The sequence below is a fragment of the Alosa sapidissima genome, chromosome 16, assembly GCF_018492685.1.
Source record: "Alosa sapidissima isolate fAloSap1 chromosome 16, fAloSap1.pri, whole genome shotgun sequence".
Lineage (NCBI taxonomy): Eukaryota > Metazoa > Chordata > Actinopteri > Clupeiformes > Clupeidae > Alosa > Alosa sapidissima.
Genome location: NC_055972.1, coordinates 6,932,152 through 6,955,045, shown reverse-complemented (window position 1 = coordinate 6,955,045; position 22,894 = coordinate 6,932,152). Strand labels below are relative to the sequence as shown.

The window sequence follows — 22,894 nt, the reverse complement described above, 5'->3', positions numbered from 1 at the left end:
CTCCCAAATGTGGTACGGGTGCTGTAGCCAATTGCACCACAGCACTCCCAAATGTGGTACGGGTGCTGTAGCCATTTGCACTACAGCACTCCCAAATGTGGTACGGGTGCTGTAGCCAATTGCACCACAGCACTCCCAAATGTGGTACGGGTGCTGTAGCCAATTGCACCACAGCACTCCCAAAGGCATGTATTTTTGAGGCCATAAGGACACTGCAAAATATACTACTAATAATACATTTTATTTGTTACACAGCGCCTTTCAAAGAGCGGCGGTCATATTTTGTACTGCTATGCGGTACATCTAGTTTGTTACACAGCGCCTTTCAAAGCACCTAAGGCCGCTTTGCAGAGTGAACCCAGTGAAAACAATGATAATAATCAGCACACATACAAAAAAAACGCTCACAGTAACTAGGAATTAGCATGTACTGTAAGCACGTCTTCCAAAATTGTGGCTAGTTTTACATTTCCACACAGTGTTCTCACCTTTTTTAATATCGTGGCCAAAGTATTGTGACACTATTGTTTAGTGAGTTTCTATGTGATTCCTACCTTTACTCAGATTGTATATTAGACCTCCAGTGTTTGCTTGATCATCTCAAACTTCTTGTTGCTAAATCCGATTGATTTGTAAACTTATGATAAACAATTACAATAATAATAATAATAATAACTAGAAACGCAATTCCCAAGGAATTACCAGTGCATAAAAATGCAAAAGTTGTGATGTAAAATATCATGTATAGTTAAAATAGATAATACAGAGCTAGTTACTGTGGTGATCCTAGAACAGACATGGTGGTTGCATAGCTTAATAAAAGTTGATAGTTTAAAAGTAGACTGTTTAAAAGCTGAATGTAGATAGTTTAAAAGTTGTTGATAGACAACTAGTTTAATAGATAGATAGTTTATTGATAGTTTAAAAGTAGACCATTTAAAAGTTGAAGGTAAATAGTTTAAAAGTTGTTGACAGACTGGAAGTTTAATGAATGTTGATATTCAAATGGTTTAATGGCTGTGTATAGGTAGATATTTGACGATAACTGAAAGTTGGAATGGTTAACTTAGCTAATGTTTTCTAGCAGTTTTGTTAAACATGCTAACTAACATGCTAACCATGCTACTTAGTTAACTTAGCTAATGTTTTCTAACAGTTTTGTTAAACATGTTAACTATGCTAGCAATGCTAACATGCTAACCATATTACTTAGCTAACTTAGCTAATGTTTTCTAGCAGTTTTGTTAAACATGCTAACTATGCTAGCAATGCTAACATGCTAACCATGCTACTTAGCTAACGTTTTCTAGCAATTTTGTTAAACATGCAAACTATGCTAGCAATGCTAACAATGCTAACATGCTAGCAATGTTAACTATGCTAACCATGTTACTTAGCTAACTTAGCTAAGGTTTTCTAGCAGTTTTGCTAAAAATGTTAAAATGCTAACTATGCTAACAATGTTAACTAGCTACAGTGAGTAGGAGTCATAGTTGATGACAAGTGTTGACATAGTTGATAAGTTAAAAGTTGTTGATAGACAGCTAGTTTAATAGATAGATAGTTTAATGATCGTTTTAAAAGTAGACTGTTTAAAAGTTGAATGTATATAGTTTAAAAGTTGAATGTAGATAGTTTAAAAGTTGTTGATAGACAGCTAGTTTAATAGATAGATAGTTTATTGATAGTTTAAAAGTTGAATGTAAAAAGTTCAGTAGTTTAATGGGTTAAATTGTTTGACAGTGGATTATTGTAGTGAGGACTTTTGTTTTGAAACAGTTCTGGGCAGAGGAAACTGTTGCATAGGATGTGTAGTCTTAATTTACCTAGATTGTATGCTTAAAGCCTGAGGCTGCAGGTGGCCTGAACACCTGGCATAGGATTCTAATTGCTTAATGGCCGTATTATGACGTCACAATCGGCAATGTTAAGTCTATGGGGATTTTTAAAAAGTTTTTCTTTAATAGTTTAAAAAGTATAAAAGTTTCAAAGTTGAAAAGACATAGCAGCTTGGTCTGTTTGAAGACCTACGTTACAAAGTTTGAATGAAGTTTCTAAGTTAAACTGTTCAAGAGAAATTGCGTACGGAAAAAGTGGTAAGCGGAATAATAATAAGTTGTTGTTGCTTGCAGACAGGTTAGCACCTTTTATACACAGAATGCAGCTCAAAGTGCTTTACATTTGGAGCATGTAACATAATAATAGAGTCAGTCAGTCATTATCAATCACTTTTACTTACAAGACGTCGTTCTGGGTGAAGCACATGTCCTGCGTGGCGTCGGGGCTAGCGCAGTGGTGAGGGAGCTGGGCTAGCATACAGTAACCAGAAAAAGTTGTGGGTTCGATTCCTGGCTGCCGCATTTTTACCCTGAGTTGATCCGGGGAGACTGGCTCTTGTAACAATAATAATTTAAAAAAGTTAACCCGTAGGCTGATGCACGTCAAGGATGCGGACCGAGGTAAGTCTTTGTATGAAGACTTTCTATTAGCCTATTATTGTTAGTACTATTCGGCCTTGTTTATGTATGATTTTCATTTATATGATTGGAATTACACGTTACTATAGTTTTTAGCGTTATGGTGATGCTCATTGTTTTTTCTATGTTGTACGTCATTTTGGATAAAAAGATCTTCTCCTAAGCTAATATAAACATAAATACAAACAAGTCACAGTGAGGATACGATGGTTGTTACATCGCAGAAGGATTTTGGTCTGGAGTTAATTTAGCACCATAAGGATCTAATGATAGGATTGCCTAATCAAATTAGCTTGTTAACTCCACTCTCTGAAGTACCTTGGGCCTTCCTTTTCCCTGGCCAGCTCTGCACCTATCTAGCATGCTCCGTTGAGTGTGTGTGTGTGTTTGCATAGAATTGTATAAAATGTCAGGCCCATTTCCATTCTACTGAATTTCATTCTGTTCCATTCAAGGTTTGACTGCATTAATCAGGAGTTGTCCGCAGTCTTACTACATTATTGTAAACAATTTGTAAGGCAAGCATTGCTACAGATGTAATGGTGATATTGACATTGGGTCTGAATTTCTGAAGGGTCGCTCTTTTGTGTTTCTTACAGCCCAAGCTAATGAAGAATGGGAAATGTTGGGTGTTCCATAGTTGTGCCTTTAATGCAATGCTTACAGTCAAAGGAGGATCCTAAATGGACACACATGCACGTGTGTGTGTGTGTTGGTGGGTGTGTTTGGGGGTGTGGGCATATGTGTTGCTTCCACAGTTTAGTAAACGTACCTGAAGCCGTGCACCGTTATGCATAATGCATAGCCGGCCAAAAGTGCTTGGTAAAAAGCCTCTTTTGGAGGGAGCTGTGCCACAAGTGGTAGTGTCCAGCCCCATTACATTTGCATGTATTTATTTAGCAGACACTGCTATTCAAAGGGACTTTCGACCACACGCAGGGCCCGGCGGCCACAAGGACCCAGATTCAAGTGTGGCTATGAGGTCATATCTTGATCCCACACCTCATCTCACTCCTGCTCATTTCCGCTCCACTCTCCTCTGTCCTGTCAATAAAATGCTAGAAAAGCCCAAAAGTAATAAAATAAATAGATAAATCCATAACTTGTCCAGGGTTCCCACGGGTCATGGAATTTCTGGAATGTCATGGAAATTTGGAAAGTTTATTCCAGACATGCAAAGTCAGGGATTTTTATCATTTTGGGGGGGAAAACCTTATCTCATTATTTCTCATGAAATTAAGTTATCATTAAATTCAATATTTATAGATCTTTAAACAACATTTCTTCCACGTAAATGGCGACCAGGATTCTTTGTTTTTCCCTCACAGTGCGAGGCAGCGCGCCATGAGCAAAGAATATGTGTGCGAGTGAGGATCAGTGTGTGAGAGGAGTGTAAGCGAGAGCAACAGGTCTTTAGGAGTTTATTAAAGCCAATGTTTAAATGATTTTAATATAACTTTTCATTCATCTTCCCAGATATTCTCAGAAGCTGTTTGGTTAGATTAAATAGAATTGCTGTGTAATTGTTGTTTTGTAATACGTGAAAAGATCTGCCAGTGTACCTAAATAAAATCCAGGCTAGTCAGTCTAAAAACAAGTCCTTTATAACTTGCTTGTTGTATGATCTCTTTTACTAAGTGTAATCAGATATTTTTGAGTTGAAAAGAGACCAAAATACTTGGTAATATTAGGATGTTTTGCAGTAAAGGAAGGATTCATTTATTTTCCGAGCCGACTCTCTCTCTCTCTTCTCTTCTTCTCTCTCTCTCTCTCTCTCTTCTCTCTCTCTCTTCTCTCTCCTCTCTCTCCTTCTCTCTTCTCTCTCTCTCTCTCTCTCCCTCTCTCTGATGGTGGCGGAGGTGCCGTATGCAGTGGTGTCCATGTATGGACAGCCTCTTTGCCATGGGTGTGTCTTGGTGAAGGCTGGCATTAGCATCTGAAGAGCCTGCTGAATGATATGGGGGATGTTAGGGGTGTACTAGCCGTAACCTGGTAACATCGCATTGCCAGTTATTTTTAGCACAGAGTTTCTCATCTACTTGCGTGATGAGGTATAACCTACATGGGAATCGGAGGTTATCATGGTATCATAAAAACACGCACATTAGTGTTCTGTTGTTTTAGAGTCAGGACAGGACAGACTACGAGCCCACGGATACTATGTGTGTCCTAAGCCGTGTTAATCTAGAATAAACTACATAAAAATGTACTCTTGTTCTTGTTTCTTTGGACAAAAACATATGCTTAGAAGCAAACAGAACAAACTCCATGTAACAGCTCTAGAACAAATCTTGCATAACAATTGATACTGGTTCTAGAATAAACCCTGCATAGCAATGGGCTTTGGATTAGACCTGCCCCAGATCCAGGGCATTTCAGTTTTGCAATCGTTTACTTGCTAGGGTGGGGGGTCCATTGTTGCAAAGCCTGATTCCACACTCAACAGTTGTTTACTATGGTTGCTGTCGTTACCATTCAAAAGAGCATTGATACGGAACGGTGATTAAACTTTTTTTTTTATAGGTGTCCTGTTAAAACATTTAAACATGGGAGAAGGGCACCTCTATTTGTCCATTCAATCCATACAGTACACTATTCACCTTATTCCGCGCGCAAACATGGGGGGCGCTAGCTTTGCCCACATTGTCTCCGAACTTCCGATTGAGCAGTACATCCATTGCGATACATTGAGATAACAGAGCTCTATCGAGATGACTGGCATCATATGTTATGGGTCATTATAAAGTTAGCAACGTTTATTTAGGATTTTGGTGACATTAGACATTTCTGTTATACACCTTTCCAATCTGAAGTTTGGAAAACACTGACTTTGGAGCGGCTGTTCTGTAATGACTTTCTAAACTAGTTACCATAGTTACCAAACAGATAAGGATTTGCGAGTTTCTCCATACGATACAGCGGCCACTGCCACATCGTCTACCCACTCCGTAGGGCTGAATAGCCTTGGGTAGCGAAGTACAATATTGCAGTCTGACCTCCTGATGGCATTTGTCATTTTCCTCCCAAGTTAGCCTCTCTATCCTCTTCTGCCGTGTTATCCCAATGAAGCTAACTAGACGTAGCTCGCCGACCGGAGGTTTAAAGACAACGTGGAATTTTAAAAAATGGGCGGGGGTGAATAGATGGTATGCATTGCACTCTTTCCAGATCTTGTACAGGGAGAGCAGCAACGCCTGGACCTCCAGCCACTATATTTTGTAATTCAGTGGGTCGCCCTGTCCTGTTGGTTGGTGGAAGCTCTCTGCTCTCTCCCAGGCCCCCCCCCCCCCCCCCCCCCCCCCCCCCCACACACACACACACACACAGCTGCTCTGGTGTTGAAATAAGGAGTGTTTGTCTTTTACTTGACCCAACAGAATGAGGGAGTATGATGTCAGCAGACGACGTAGCTTTCTGATGTCAGGAACTGATCACTCCTTATAGGACTATATGTTTTTGGACATTATATGTTCAACGCGCACGCACAAACACACCGTTATCGGTTCTACACATATACACACACGCACCGTTATCGGTTCTACACATATACACACACGCACCTTTATCGGTTGTACACATATACACGCACCGTTATCGGTTCTACACACATACACACACCGTTATCGGTTCTACACACATACACGCACCATTGTCAGTCTGTCTAGCCGTCTGTTCATGTATCTCTCTGTATGTCTCTGTCTGTCTGGCTCGTGTTGTACTGTACTACCCATCCATCAGCAAGGAGTTCTATGCCTTCAATGCAAATGTTTTTACTCTGCTCTTGCTGCCCTGTCTGCATTCATCAAAAGTTGAATTTGGTTCTGTGGTACGGTGCGGTATGTGCACCAATTTCATTTTATGGATGTTTCAGCTCAAGAGCGTTAATACTGTTGAAATCCATTACCGTTGTTAATAGCTGTTTTGACAAATTGTGTTTGAGTGCTTGAATACTGTATCTATGTGAATGTTTTTCCCCCTTTGATCCTTGTTTTGCCTGACTGTTTCCTGACTGAAGTGTATGCTTAGGGTCTTGGAGTACTTGTGTGTGTGTGTGTGTGTGTGTGCGCGTGTGTGTGTGCCTGTGCCTGTGAACGACCGCCTAAGTAATCCTTCTCATTGCCACTGCTGTGCCTAAGAGTGAGCTCAGAATGCAGGCAAGATCTGCTTAAGAACACAGTTGGTGCTTCCTGTTGCCACAGAAACCCCTCGGCTGTCACTCCAGGCAGTGGAGTAATTGTGACGGAACCAATGACAGTATCTGAGTGGCTTTCATCTCTCTCTCTCTCTCTCTCTCTCTCTCTCTCTCTCTCTCTCTCTCTCTCTCTCTCTCTCTCTCTCAATCTCAATCTCAAGCTCTCAATCTCAATCTCAAGCTCCCTCCCTGCACTTCAATGGAATGTGTGCTTTGTGGTGTTTGTGTGGTGTGTGTCTGGTGTGTGAGGGCATGTGTGTGGTTGGGTGTGTAAAGGCCCTGTGAGGACAATGGGCCATTTGTGGACGTGCTGCTGTTGATTTCTGGCTAGCACTAGCTAGGTAAGGTAAGGACATGTGCATGGACTCCACTGGAGGGAAACGCAGTGGAGAATTTGTTAAGGAAGATGTCTTACATGAGGAGCAGGGCTGCTGTTTTAATCCTTCCTGTATGTGTTTTTAATACAATATTATCACAATATTATTATTAATAACAATAATAATAATAATAATCTAAGCTGCCAGGCAGGTGTTTGTCGGGGGCAGGGGGGTATGTTAGTCGGGGAGCCGGTTCAGACGTCTGCCGCCAAAGAGCTACACACTTCAAGAGCAGTGTCCGTTTCTCTTGTCCCTTGGACCTTGAATCCCCCTTTTTTTTTACACCTGGAGTGGATAGCCAACAGGCTTCAGCCTTCTCTCTTCCTCACATCCATCCATAAGCAATGAGTGGAAGCCTATTGTGTGGCTAGGCTTATGGCTGCAGTGTAATGCAAATAGGGACGACATCAAAGTGCATGGACATTGCCTGTGGCCTCCAGATGGTCGCCTGCGCCACCGCCGCACTTCTCAATGGTCAGCTCGTGGCCTCCATTCACACCAAGCACCGTGTGACTTGACTGTTTCATAATTCGCTCGACCAAAGTGTCTTCAACATACTTAAACTTCTGGGACGAGAGTTAACGATCGACAGTCTTTCCTTCTCGGGACATGCGGTTAGCTCTGGGTGTAGAAGAACTTGAGAATACTGACGTCAATTTAAAATGTGTTCGGTCAGCAGATTACGAGGCGGGGGGGGGTTGAATTCCATGCCTACAGTGTTGTCCCTGCCTGTCTGATGCAGAGCTTCATACCTCATATCATGCTTGAGGATCAAATGGCAATGGCTGACTTGCATCCGTAATGTTGTGTAACCGCCCGTTCCTTCCTCTAGCCCACATTTGCAGATTCATCATCAAGCCAGGCCAGACCAGACAACTCCACCTTTTAATATTATTTGGGCCTGGACCAGCTTTCCCCAGAGGGCTCCGACACTGGATGGGGTCTTGAGGAAGTGCAGCTTCCCTCACTGAAAGCTGATATTTGGGCAGAGTTGAGGAGAGGGGTGGGTGGGGGTATTAGGGGGCCAGCAGGACTGTAACCCAAGCTGAATGGTGTATTTATAAACCTGTTTCAGTGAGGTGTGCCACTGGCAGACGCTGGGGCATGCATGAGCGCCACTTGGGTGGTGGCTCCATGCACTGGCTGCCTTTGCCTCAGGCATGGGAGGCCTACTGTACTTGGCTGGGTTTGATGAACAAAGAATCAAACCCAGTGGTAGGTTAGCGGGGAAGTCGTGGCGTTATAGTAGCAATCAAACTAGTGTTAATTTCGTCAGACGAGACGAGAGGAAATATGTTCGTCAACGACCTTTTTTTTCATGACTAAGACGAGACGATGACGAGACTGCAGTAATGTCCTGAAACACTGACTAAGACTATCTTAAGATGAATTATTGTTGACGAAAAAAGACGAGACTAAAATGTTTTGCATGAAATAAGAACTAAGATAAAATCTCTCTTCATTTTCGTCTACAAAATGAGAAGACAGAATATCTAGCTGTTACGTTTTCAAAATATTCAGAATGAGTTCATACGCAACAGCTTTCCTGTAGGCTAGTCTACGTGCTGTTGCTGCAACCCTGTGGCTGCAACACGAAACTACATGGAACAAGAACACTGGAGATTTCTGCCAGAGTTAGCCAACTAACTACCTAAGCTTTATGCCACAATGCTACATACCCAGAAGTTGAAGCTTCTCTCATACAAATTAACATCCACCAGAATGTCCATACGAAAATGTTCATCATGTAATGTCAACTATTTAACTAGTTAGACTGATGATGCAAAGTTTGCTAGCAAGTAAGCTAATATGGAAAGTTCGCTAGCAAGTTAGCTATGGCTAAGATGGAGAGTCTGTTTGGGGAATGTGTTGTGTTTGGGCGCATATTGCCATCTAGCGAGGCGGAGTAAAACATTAATACTTTGTTCTACGACAGTGTTTCTCAAACTTTTTCAGTTTCAGGACCACTTAACTAACCCTAGCTAAAAAAAAAAAAAAGATTAGACCTACTTCAACAGTAGCCTATAATTAGTCTACACTATAGGCCTACTCACTGAACCACCTTGCTTATTGTCTTTGCACTTTGCTTATTGTGTGGATTCATACTGTATGATTTAAACTGGCATATCTTACATAGACAGTGTTGCAGAACTGTTTTTACATACAAGTTGGTTCAATATTGCAAACAACTGATCTATATTATATTTTACCACGTCTGCTCACGGACCACTTGGGATAGCTTGTGGACCACCAGTGATTCCCGGACCAAACTTTGAGAAACACTGGTCTACGAATATGACAGTGGTCCAGTCAAATCTTTTACTGTCTATGGTCAAATCCCAGCCGAGCTATAACTGTAGCTCGACTTACCTGTGCATGTAAACATACTGACTGACAAAAAATCAGAATGAGTAATTATAACAGACGAGTAGCCCTGTGGACACACAATATTGTTGGAAAATTGAGATGTGTGAAACACTATTTGACTCAAATGGTAATCAGAAAAAATTTGTTATAAAAAAAGACTAAAATGTGTTGACTAAAACTGACTAAGACTAAGATACCTTTAGTTTTCTTTTGACTAAAACTTTTAGTCGACTAAAACTTGACTAACAAAAATGATATTTGAATGACTAAATATGACAAAGACTAAAAAGGACATTTCGTCACAAGACTAAGACTAAATTAAAAATAGGTGACAAAATTAACACTAAATCAAACCCAGTGGTAGGTTAGCGGGGAAGTTGTGGCGTTAAAGTAGCTGGTGTTTGTGTTGGTGTTTATGAATCACTGTCATTTGCTTTACAAACATACTGAAGACAACATAATGAAGGTGGTTCATTCAGGCAAAAGAATGTTTTTGTAGTTTGGGTCATTTCGGGACGTCAGGCGTCATGAGATTGATTTTCTGCAGTCCTGTATAGAGGAGATAAACACGCTTGTTGTTCCTGATTGTGCCCTTGCTTATCCACAGAGCGTAGATGTGTAGTCTGGTGTTGGAAACCCTGTGGCAATGCAAGAACAACTTCTAGCATTAGACTAAGTGACCAAATAAAACTGAAGTGTATATCAGTTTTTCCAATACAGACTACTGGTACTAAGACCAAACTAGGGCGTCTTAACAACTCCCATACTGGGTTATTATTTATATTATAATTTTTTGTAAAATCTGTGTATGAGTTAGGCATGGTAGACTTTGTTTAGATATTGGCAGTTTTTAATGTGATATCCTTGTGAATTGTTTCTGAAGTGATGTTGTTTTCTACAGATTAAAATGTAGACACTAATGTGCTAATTATTTATGATGAAAGTTGTGTCTTAATTATTGATGTGTTGATTAGCTAGCTATTAATTAAATACTCTATATTCCAGAAAACAGCTACTGTAAAGCACACTCCATAAAGCAGTCTGGCCTTCATTAGGGTGGAGCAGCCACGGTTGACATGCTTTGGTGTCAGAGATTATTGTCAGTCCCTGTTGTCATGTTTGCTTTTGTTTTTTTGTTGTGTGAAAAGCCGCCAAGCTCAGTGCACTGGAAGTCCATTCATGGTTTTAACTTTGTTGTTGTTTTTTAAACCTCAAAGTAACAACACATAAAAAAAGAAAAGCTCAGCACTGCTTACTTCACGTATTGGGCCGGTTTATTGATGTACTGACGATTCAGTCAGTCAGACCTTCATCTTTAAACCTGTCAGGTTGTGTTAACAGAAGAACAAAGTACTAATTTTGGCTGTATGTGCAGTGATCATGCTGAATGGTGATGCAATATCACAAATAGATATTGCTCAACAGCATCTGTGACACAGGCTATTCTTGGCCATATGTAGCTTAATGTCCTTATGAGGCTGGGGTTTTGCCAAAGCAGCTTAAAGCTGTTCCACTTGTTGTAATGAACACATGGTCTGAGAAACACCACTTGTTAGGTAGATTACTGAAATGTGTAGTGAAGTGATACCTTGGCACATGTAAGGTTATGGTTTGACCTGTATTAGATTGGGGCTCTTTCCGTCAGGGCCTGTCTAGGCTTGTGATTTTGTGTAAGGCGAAGTTACATTGGCATGGTGAAAAAGTGCTTAATGATGCATGGCCAAAGAAAGGTGCTACTTAGCAATAGTTAGCAATAGTTAACAATTTGCACACCATAAAATGGAGTAGGTGCTCTCTCCTTTCTCTCTCTGCGATGCGTTGTCCTTCTTTAATCACCATTTAAGTCCAGTTTAGGCTTGTGATGTTGTGTAAGGATAATTTGGATTCTTCAGTGACAACAAACAGGGGGTTGACTTATATGAGCTGTCTCAAATACAGCAGCCTAGATCAGAGTCAGAAGGTTGTTCACAAAACCACTTAAATATGCCTATTTGAAGACCTTATTTGCAGTATCTACCAGCCACTGACAGAAAAAAACCCACACTTCTACCTCCACCTAAAGCCACTTATTTTTGTTGCAAAAATCCACAGCTCCCGGTTCTTCTAGTCCAATCAGAGCAGGGCTCTGTGAGATCTGACTGTCAGTCAGGTGCTCGGTGGTAGCGGGGGAGGGGCATGAGCGTTGTAAACATTCAAACTTTGGCTAAGTCCCCTCAATCTGTCAGACTTGCCAACTGCAGCTTCAACATAGCAGTGTTGTTTAGGTGAAGTGGTCTCCCACACCATGACTGAAACGAACACCAGGAAAAAAGAGTGCTGTGGGGGTCAGCGGACTGTAGCCGTAGCAACCAGCTTACGCTGTGCGCCCACAGCCTGCAGTTTGTTCTGGAACTTTCTCCCCACCGCTGCGGAGCTTCCACATGGGGGTTATGAAAGAGAGAATGGCAACATGGTTTGGGGTCAAAAGTGTGTGTGTGTGTGTGTGTATGTGTGTCTGCAGGCATTTGGGAACCTTAACACACACCCCTTGTATAAGTAGCTAGTAAGTAATTCTGTGTTACACTGCAGTTGTTGGAGGTTTGTAACTGTCACTGTTGTAGCAAAATGTTAGCTTCTGACAATAAAAGATCTTACGTGTGCATCCCAAAGTTAGTTACTCAACATAGAAGTTCAGAGCCCTTGGTGCCTATGCTTTTTCTTGGTTAGCCTGAGTCTTGTCGGTAGGCTACTGAACTTTTGTTTGAAAGTGTCCACCAAATGATTAAACGTGAATTGTAAATATAGTTAGCTCAGTGGGCTGTCCTCAGCGCCCCACTGATAGGTCAGGAGTTCACCAGACTCGTAGGGGAGAAAGATCTGGAACCCTCTTAGGTTGAGGGGGGGCTGAACCTGATGGCAGCTTGAGGTGGGTGGAGAGTTAGACTGATGAGAGCAAATCCCATGATCCCGCAGTGTGAGAAGTTTAAGCTCTGTTACAGGGAGCCTGCCAGTCTGCAGATCGACAATCAGAGTCTCACTTTTAATGAATGTGTGTTGAGACGCTGAAAACCTAGCAGAGAAAACACAGTTCACACACAGTTGAAGGGTTGAAAAGTTGAAGCAACGTTTTTTTTTCTTTCATTGCTAGTCTTTTTTTTCCCAAACACATTTGGTGTAAATTTGATTTGACGCTTGCTCTCCCTCTTGTTTTTGCACTCCTTACACACACACACATACACACACACACACACATACACACACACACACACACACACACACACACACACACACACACACACACACACACAAACTCTGCAAGGCATGTGTCCCCATTTGATGAAACCCCAAGCCCTCTGCCTCCATCACTCTATAGTCGCAGCGAGTGCTTTTGACAACACACATACCATTTTAAACCGGTCACGTTGAAGGAATTTCTCACTGACACTTTGTGTATTTAATCCTTAGCTAAGGAAGCGAGTGAAAGTCCGCGTTGTACCCAAAAGAAAGAGTGAAGAAAAAAGTGAAAACATTCCTTATCAGGACACGAAGCACAGGCCTTGGCCGCCTCTGCCCTGTGTGATCGCGCCTGCTTTCTGGACAGCATGTTCAGTGTTTCCCACAGAATTGAATTCTATTTGTGGTGGTAGGTTTGCAGAATTAACTTGAATGCAACAGTTTTTAACATATTAGCGCAGTGTGGTTATGATTCTTAGGGATCGACCGATATGGTTTTTTCAGGGCCTATACCGATATCAATTATTACCAAAACAGGAGGCCGATAACCGATATGTAAAACCGATATTTCAGTTGTCAAAAAGGGGGGTTATAGATAGTAGCCTAGGCTATGGCGATATGCTGAAATTTTTCATTCAAAAGAAAAGCTAACTTTTCTTTCTTCTTTTGATACACAATTGTATTAACTTGCATCACAAGTGTAAATCCTGTGTATCATGTTAATCCAAGAGCTGAGTGATAGCCCATTGTGTATGCCTATGAAAATAATTGCTATGTGCTTGTAAGGGACCTGTCACAAAGAGGATGCTTTGCCATCGTGTGTGTGAGTGCACGAGAGAGGGAAAGGGAGAGGAAGAGGTGCATGTGTGATGGCAAGTGTTACGGTTGAACAGTTTAACAAAACAGTTTTAAAATAGTTCTTAGGCTATTTAAGCATGCAATTTGTGTCCATATGTAGGCTATAAGCTACACTTCTGTGAGCCTAAAAGGCACGTAATAGCCAGCTCAGGACGCGATTTAGTTCAGGTCGGAATAAATTACGGCTGACCCTGGGTGCCTGTAGTCTTTTCTGACAGTCCGTCAAAAAGCAGCAACTAGACTTTTAGACGTTCGCTATCGCATAATTTAGGACTTGTCTACTATGTAGGCCTAAGGGATAACGTCCGCCGAGGTGTCCCGTTATTAGCAATTAATGGACGAGGCGGATGCAAAGAACCCCCGACGCGCAGCACCCGAGTTTGTAGGCCAACTAGTAAACAGTAGGCTATATCACTAACGTGCATCAATCGGGAATTCGCTAAATGAAGGAGTTGGGTGTTTTAGGCTACTTATTGATCCGGATCAAAGAGACAATAGCTTACAAAGTGGTGTTTTTGTAACTTCAGTGTAGATAATTGTGATTCACATTGCAACTTCAGCAATGTAAGGTAGGCCTACCTTCCTTACCTTCGAAAAATAGCTCCGTACAGCTGAAGCCCAGTCTACAATATGCCTCAGTGAGAATTTTAAACTTTCTCTGTGTTCAGTCTTCGATCCTGATTGGCTGCATTCGTGCTAACTAACAAATCAGACGGTGTAGTGGGCGGGACAATGCTCTCGACCACAGAGTAGCAAATGCAGGGAGTGAGAGACGCTTTACAGACAAAGTAGCGCATTTCATTCTTTATCCATTTCAGTATCGGCTTATCAGTTGAAAAAATTACCGATACGAATTATTATAAAAATGCTAAATATCGGCCCTAATAATCGGCCCGGCTAACCTGCCCTGGCGGAATGGCAAAGTGTTCCAAACCCAGACATGCATCTTGCGCAAGGCTCTGTGCGGCAGTATGCAAGTGCATCTTGTTTTGTTTTCTTTGTTGTTTTTTTTGTCATAACAACTCTGTTGGCGGAGGCTGGACTGCTTTATGATGAGTCAGCATATGGAGTGCCTGCAGTCCGAGCACAGAGCTGCACTCTGAGACTCTGATCAATCCAACGATGGGACATGGCGTGCACTGTAGACACTCTCGCCTCTCTCTTGTCTCCCTTTCATCTCACTCTCCTCTCGTCTCACCCTCGTCTCACTCCCGTCTCACTCCCGTCTCCCTCTCCTCTCACTCTCATCACACTTGTCTTACTAATCCCACTTCTCTCCCCTCTCCTCTCCTCTCACTCTCCTCTCTCTCTTCTCACTCTCCTCTTGTCTCCCTCTCCTCTCATCTCACGCATGTCTCACTCTCTTCTCACTCTCTTCTCCTGTCACTCTCTTCTCTCCTCTCTCTTCTCACTCTCACCTCTCCTCTCACTCTCCTCTCTCTTTTCACTCTCCTCTCGTCTCACTCTCGTCTCACTCTCGCCTCAGTGCACTGCTAGGTTGAAGGCTGAGGGCTCAGAGGCAGCTCTTGACAGGGTCTGTGGTGGATGGTCACTTAAGGACAGGATCAGTTCTCATATGCCACACTCATAGCAGTGACAGATGGCTGTTAATTAAGCAATATAGCACGAGTGAGAGTGGGGTTGGTCATGGATATTCCCACGGGTGTTGTTCGGCCGTAGGCAGGCGCAGGCAACAACACCCATGGGAATATCCATGACCAATCCCACGATCACGAGTGCTATATTGCTTTTATACAACAATTCTACCACAAACTACATTATCTGAAAACACCCCATTATTGTTTAAAAATGTTAATTTCGACATCGTTCTTACGCATCAAAAATAGTTCCCTTTTCAGTAGACAACGTCTTGGTTGCAAGGTAACCAACATTCCAGATCCCTCGTTATGGGTCTTTGTGGTTTTTCGTGTCTTCATTGAAAGAAATGTTGAAAGTCGGGCTGAAATTACGTTCATGTTTAGCTACTGGCACAGCCCCATGCTTTTCTGACGTGACGATGCTAGCATGTTAGCAGCGGTTAGCTAACTATGCTAACGTTAGTTATCTATAAGTCTCCTCCAAGTGACAATCATATTATACACAATGCTGGCAATGCTGAGAACAATTAGCATCCTCGTTTATCTTACCGGTACTTTCATTGAGTTGACTGTGTGGCTTAATCCACAGATGTGGTGAAGCACTGTTTCGTTATGGTTTGCTAAGGAGTAACCCATTGCTTAAAATAGTGGAGAGCTGGGATGAGAACATGGTGTTGAATCTTCGCATTGTATCGCGGAGTGATTTATTATTACCTGTGCAAAGTCTGAGTTGAAATGTCCAGGGATATTCCAACTCATGGAACGTCTCTCGGCTAATCAGAAACAAATAAATAGTTCCATAGAACCCAATTGTTGTATAATATGAGATGATTAATTGATAATTGAATTGTATGGTTTGAAGGGTTCTATATACTGAACAAAGACACTCAATTCACAACACTCAATAAGATACACCCCAAAGATGTCAGTGTATATGATAGATGATAAAGTTATATTGCTGGTTTATTTAGAATCAGAATCAGCTTTACTGGCCAGGTTTGCGTAAACAAACAAGGAATTTGACTCCTGTTAATCTTTGCTCTCAAAGTACAACTCACTTAACATATTAAAGAAAAAAATCAGATGAACGTCATAGATATATTCACATGTAGCGCTGTCGTGTGTGTGTGTGTGTCTCTCTCTCTCTCTCTCTCTCTCTCTCTCTCTCTCTCATGCACTCCATTAGACTCCCTCCTGTTTTCCCCCTTCCTTTCTTCTCAACATCACAACACTGTACATCCCTTGTGTCATCTTCATTTGTCCCTCCTGCTTTCTCTCTCTCTCTCTCTCTCTCTCTTTTCCTTGACTTGCCCAGGGTTCTGTCCTTCCCTCATAGCTCCTCCTTTCTCACGTCGTCTCCTCTTCTGCTCCGTCTCCTAGGCGGCACCCTGAGCCAATGGGGGCGTTCCTGGACAAGCCGAAGACGGAGAAGCACAACGCGCATGGCGAGGGCAACGGCCTGCGCTTCGGCCTGAGCAGCATGCAGGGCTGGCGGGTAGAGATGGAGGACGCGCACACGGCCGCCCTGGGCCTGCCCCACGGCCTGGACGACTGGTCCTTCTTCGGCGTCTACGACGGGCACGCGGGCTCGCGCGTCGCCAACTACTGCGCCAAGCACATCCTGGAACACATCGTGACGGGCGCCGGAGGGGCCGAGGAGCTGCGCAGGGCCGGGGGAGGTCCGACGCCAACGTCCTCCGGCGGACCCCCAGCCGCGCCGCCTGAGCCGGCCTCGATCGACGCGGTGAAGAACGGCATCCGGGCGGGCTTCCTGGCGATCGACGAGCACATGCGCAGCTTCACCGATCTGCGCAACGGCATGGACCGCAGCGGCTCGACGGCGGTCGGCGTGCTAGTCTCGCCCGCGCACCTCTACTTCATCAACTGCGGCGACTCGCGAGCTCTGCTCTGCCGCCGCGGGCGCGTCTGCTTCTCTACGCTCGACCACAAGCCGTACAACCCGCATGAGAAAGAGCGCATCCAGAACGCCGGCGGCTCCGTCATGATCCAGCGGGTCAACGGCTCGCTGGCCGTCTCGCGCGCCCTCGGCGACTACGACTACAAGTGCGTGGACGGCAAGGGCCCCACGGAACAGCTGGTGTCCCCCGAGCCCGAGGTGTTTGAGATCGCGCGCGCCCCGGAGGACGAGTTTGTGGTGCTCGCCTGCGACGGGATCTGGGATGTCATGAGCAACGAGGAACTGTGCGAGTTTGTGCGCTCACGCCTTGAGGTCACCGCCGACCTGGAGCGTGTGTGTAACGAGCTGTTGGACACCTGCCTGCAGAAGGTGTGTGCGTGTGCACATGCGTATGAGAGGAACTTTATTCAGCATGTCCGTGTCAGTTGTTAGCTTGTGTGTGTGTGCAGTGCAGATAAGTGCATACCTGTGTGTGTGTGTGTGTGTGTGCGCAGTGCAGCTTAGTGCATACCTGTGTATACCTGTGTGTGTGTGTGGGGGGGGGGGGGGGGAGTAGTTGTATTGAGTTTGCCAGCTGTCACTACTGTCTCCTGGTCACTACTTGTGTGTGAGTGTATGTTTCTTTGGTTGGCCTGTGTGTGCAGTGTTTCCCACAGAATTTGATTGAATTTTTGGCAGGGGGTGGGGGGGTGGTAAAGATTGTCTTGGTAGTGTATAGGTCTAATTGAGTGCCTGTCACTTTAAGACGTTTGTGAGGTAACCCTTGCAATTGTAACACCGTTAAAAGGCTGCTGATGTGTGGATGCAATTCACAATTGCAATTTGTTTTCTATGTTTTTAGTTAAAATAAAGGTTCGTACTTCTCCTTGGGACAAGCACTTTTGAGTCTTGGAAAACACCTTTCCATTTACATCGGGATTTTACATATATTCAGTGTCAGAGTCAATGAAATGAGCCCTGAATGAGTAACGAAATTGACAAGCAGCTGTAAGTAGGCTAAGTATGCTAAACTCGACATCCAAACAGTATTCTAACGTTAGCTTTGAGATACTGCTTGATTGCATAACTTAACTTAGTTTAGTCTCCTCAATGTACTATGTTTTATCTTATCTTTAATTTAAATAGTACAACATAGAAGATTAATGTGTGGCGGCTGGGTTTGATTTCATGGCGCCCTGCCACAGATTAGTCAATGTATGGGAAACACTGGTGTGTGTGCTCTTTCCTGCTTGTCAGTGTTGACTAGTTAGCTTCTTAGTGTATGTGTGTGTGTGCGCGCTTTCCTGCTTGTCAGTGTTCTTTGTGTATGTGTGTGTGTGGGTGCGTGCAGATCTGTGTGAACAAAGCTGAGCGGTTTATGTTCCACTTGACATTCAGTTCATTCCGTTTGTCACGTATAGATCATACATGATGCAGCTTCACTTTTGCTTTCATCTTCTGTGCTTTGTTTCTCAGCAGTTTGACTCATCTACTGATGTTATTGTCTAGACAGACTGCATAGCCTCTAGATGTGTCTGTGTCTGTGTCTGTGTCTGCCTGTGTTGCTTGTTGATGGAACAAAAGAATAGATTTTTGTTTTAGGAGCTAATAAGGATTTGCAGATGCTGCAGTTTCAGTTCAGATGCATGGATTGGAACAGATCTGGGGCCTCACCAATGCACATTCCATCTATACTCTTTAGATGTTTTGAGAACAAAACACCAACATCTGCTTTGAGTTGCTGTCCCTCACACAACTCTTTCTCTCTGTCTTTCACACAACCCCCCACCCCCTTCTCCATCTCTCTATCTCTTCTTTCTCTCTTTTTCACACAACCCCCCACCCCTTCTCCATCTCTATCTCTTCTTTCTCTCCATCTCTCTTCTCATACTCTTCTTTCTCTCATCCCTCTTTTCTTCACTCTCTCCTTCCCCCTATCTCTGTCTCTCGCTTTCTCTCCTTCCACCAAGCCCTCATCCCCTCGCTGTCTCTCAATCTCTCACCTTCTCTCACTCTCCCTCTTCATCCCCTCTCTTCCTTCTCTCTCTCTCTCTCTCTCTCTCTCACACTCCTCCTGGTCTGTCTGTCTCTTGTCTTCGGTCTCCAGGGCAGTAGGGACAACATGAGCGTTGTTCTTGTGTGTTTACCCAACTCACCCAAAGTGTCAGATGCGGCTGTGAGGAGAGACGCCGAGCTGGACAAGCTTCTGGAGTCTCGTGTGGAAGGTGAGCACAGCTGCAGATGTGAAGCTACTCACTCACTCAATCACTCACACACACACTCACTCACTCACACACGCACGCACGCACACGCTTACTCACTCACACACACACTTTAACCATTCATTTATGTCCACATGGAGAACAGTGGTGCAGGGACACAAATATTAAAGATGCAATGTAATACACAAACTTCTGGACCTCACACACACACACCTTCAGTATTCTATCAAATAAAGGCTGAAAAGCCCAAAAATATAACTTACAAAAAGAAGAAGAAGAAAAAACACAGACCAGTGCCACCTGTTGGATGTTTCTGGAACACCACTAACTAAAGGTTTATATTTATATTCGGGAATGAAACTAAAAGTTTATATTCTGGAATCGAACTAAAAGTTTATATTTATATTCGGGAATCGGACTTGGCCATGGCACTGCTGCCTCACCATATAGGTTTTGATGTTGGGTCATCGTTAGGCTAGTGCTATATTTGCATTAGGGTTTGAGGATGGCCTTGACTCAATGTTGATAAGATAAGGTAAGGTTAATTTATAGAAAGTATGAAGCTCCCGCACACTGTCTTCATTTGCAATTGTACTGGTTTTTATTGCAACGTTTCGGTCAGATGACCATCATCGGGCAATTACCTGATGCGGGAGCTTCCTACTTTCTTTGGCGTTGGTGACCCTGTGGTCCTTCTCCGACGCACCCGTCCCAAGGAGGTGAAGGTAAATTTATAGCACATTTTCCACCACAAATGGCTTCTCGAAGCGCTTCGCGCAAAGACATGGACAAAGGCAACATAATCAGTCAACAGTAACGGCTCCTACACACAGTTGCGTGCGTTGCAGTGTTGGATACGCATCCCATTTACTTTACATGGGCTCACGTCATCCGTTGCCAAACTGAATTGTGGGTCTGTTGCGTCGCGTTTCTCCCGTCGCTCACGTTGAGAAATTCAGCTCCTGCTGCACCGACAGACGGCACCGGCCAATCATGCTAATCGACTGACGGCACCAACCAAACAAATTACGGTTATACTTCAAGTCATTTGCATAGCTACCGTCGGGAATACCCACTGGCATGCGTTGACGGAACGCAACTGTGTGTAGGAGCAGTCAGTCTGTTGGCAATGGTGACTCTGCTGGTGTGAACAGCGCAGAGCCTGGGGGTTCTGGAACAGTCCGCCCAGGTTCATCTGTAGAGCTCTGGAAGCCTATGCTGTATTCAGCCAGCATGAAGCAGGAAATAAGCCATCTCTCAAGGTTAGATGCTGGATGAATGAATGAATGAATGAATGAAACCTTTAATCCCCCCCGAAGGGAATTTGTCTTGCACTCAAGGGAGCCACATTGAACATCAAGCACAGACAATAATAAATAACAAATATAGCCGCAAGCGGCAATGGCGGGCCCGAGCACCTGCGGGCCGCAACCCGTGACATGTCGGAATCCAACAAAGCACCGACGTGGTGCGTTTGGGAAATGTACATATTTGATGCGTGGGCTATTTGCTTTTGTATTTTATTTTCTGCCACATTTACTCGCTTGGCCAGGTGGGGGCGTAATGCAAGGCAGGCCCATTTGGTGTCATCATAATCATAATATATTAACCTGAGAAATTTCAGACCATTCATTTTCAGCAAAGAACATTTCTGATACACTTTTTGGCCAGATGGTGGTGCTATGTTAGGCATTGAAATTACACATGTGAATATCATCACAATAATAATGATATCCAAAATGTTTGTAAACTTTCAGATCAATCACTTAAGGCATTGTCCATTTCTGGCACATTTCCTGCTTGACCAGGTGGTGGCGCTATGCCAGGCAGGCCCATTGGGTGTCTGGATATCATCATAATCATAATATCTATTAACCTGAAAAGTTTCAGACCATTTATTCAAAGCATAGAGCATTTCTTGCACATTTCCTGCTTGGCCAGATGGTGGCGCTATGCTAGGTCTGTGAATTACGCATGTGAATATTCTCACAATAATGATATCCAATATTTTATAAAGTTTCAGATCAATCACTTAAGGCATTTTGCATTTCTGGCACATTTCCTGCGTGGCCAGGTGGTGGCGCTATGCCAGGCAGGCCCATTGGGTGTCTGGATATCATCATAATCATAATATCTATTAACCTGAGAAGTTACAGAACATTCATTCAATGCACTGTGATTTAAGACACATTTCCTGTTTATGTGGTGAGATATTAAAATCATATGAAATATATTACAACATTCACAAATCCCTTCACAATTTAACATCAGCGACATCTTGGCATAATGTTTGCCAAATTTCAAATGAATCTGACAAACCGTCTAGGAGGAGTATGTTCAAATTGATAATGTGAAATCAGCATAATTTTCATTCTTTCTGTTGCCAGTTGGTGGCGCTATGCCAAACATGCATAATGGGCATGTGAATATTATCATTAACATGGTCTTCAATGACCTGTGAAATTTAAAACATTTCAAGCCATGCATGGTGAATTATGACACATTTATTGTTTATGTGGAAGGGTATTAAAATTAATAATTTTGCCATTTCGTTAAATTACAACATATCAAAAAAAGGCTTCACAATTTATAATCAGGAACATCTCGGCGTCATGTATACCAACTTTGACATGAATCGGATCAACCGTCTAGGAGGAGTACGTTAAAATTGATCATGTCCACAACGCACAAATTCTCAATTACCTCACTTCCTGTGGGCGTGGCTAATGGCATGTTAATACAAAAGTTGTTTGTTTTTGGGAGTTACATACACCCACCAAATTTGGTGTGTGTATCTAAAACTATTTGCCAACCACAAGTCACAGTGACATAAGGGGGCGCTATGGAGTTCCTGGGCAACGCCCGGTGCCAAGCTTTTATCCCTGTCTATTCACTGTATCACTTGATGTGTGCGCCAAATTTCATGTGTTTTCACCCATGGGAAGCACCTCTTTTGGCATCATGATTCATCACATATTTCATCACATATTAGTCTGCACAAAAACCCAAATACCTCACTTCCTGTTGGGCGTGGCTAATGCATTGTACATACGAAAGTCGTTCATCTTGGGGAGATACAGACACCTACCAAATTTGGTGTGTGTAGCTGAAAGTATATGCCCACCACGGGATCAGTCATCTAAGGGGGCGTAAGGGGGCGCTAGCGAGTCTCTGGCCATACCCGGGGCCAAGCTTTTTTACCTAGCTGCTTTGTGTGACACCTGACGGGTGTGCCGAATTTCAAGACTTTTCGATTATGTTAACCACCTCAAAATATTTGCCAACAACGGGATCAGTCACCTAAGGGGGCGCTAGCGAGTCCCTGGGCCACGCCCGGGGTCAAGCTCTTGTACCTAACTGCTCAAAAACAGGAAAGCAAAAAAGTAGAATAACAATAATATTATAATAATTAATAATAATAATAATTCTTACAAAAACAATAGGGCCTTGCGCCCTTCGGTGCTCGGGCCCTAATAAAACCACTCCAAACTTCCAACAACATTGGAGACATAGAGGATACAGAAACAAAACATAAACAACAACAAGAATCATCAGGAATCATTTAATCCTGGAAAGCCAACCCGTAGATCAGCAGCTGGGTGGACTTTTGGTAGTGATGATCCTCAGCCTTGAATTACTGCACTGATTCTCAGCCTTGAATTACTGCACTGATCCTCAGCCTTGAATTACTGC

At 43.3% G+C, this 22,894-nt stretch overlaps 1 protein-coding gene across 2 annotated transcripts in view; it reads left to right on the top strand.

Annotated features, from left to right (window-relative positions):
- The window catches only part of ppm1ba (protein phosphatase, Mg2+/Mn2+ dependent, 1Ba), a 39,955-nt gene that overhangs the window by 7,547 nt on the left and 9,514 nt on the right, over positions 1 to 22,894 (top strand). For both annotated transcript variants that reach the window (XM_042065104.1, XM_042065105.1), the window contains exons 2-3: positions 16,463 to 17,369; positions 19,087 to 19,204. In XM_042065104.1, coding sequence (XP_041921038.1) covers positions 16,479 to 17,369; positions 19,087 to 19,204 — 1,009 coding nt within the window. In that variant the 5' untranslated portion in view covers positions 16,463 to 16,478. The remainder of the gene's footprint in view (positions 1 to 16,462; positions 17,370 to 19,086; positions 19,205 to 22,894) is intronic.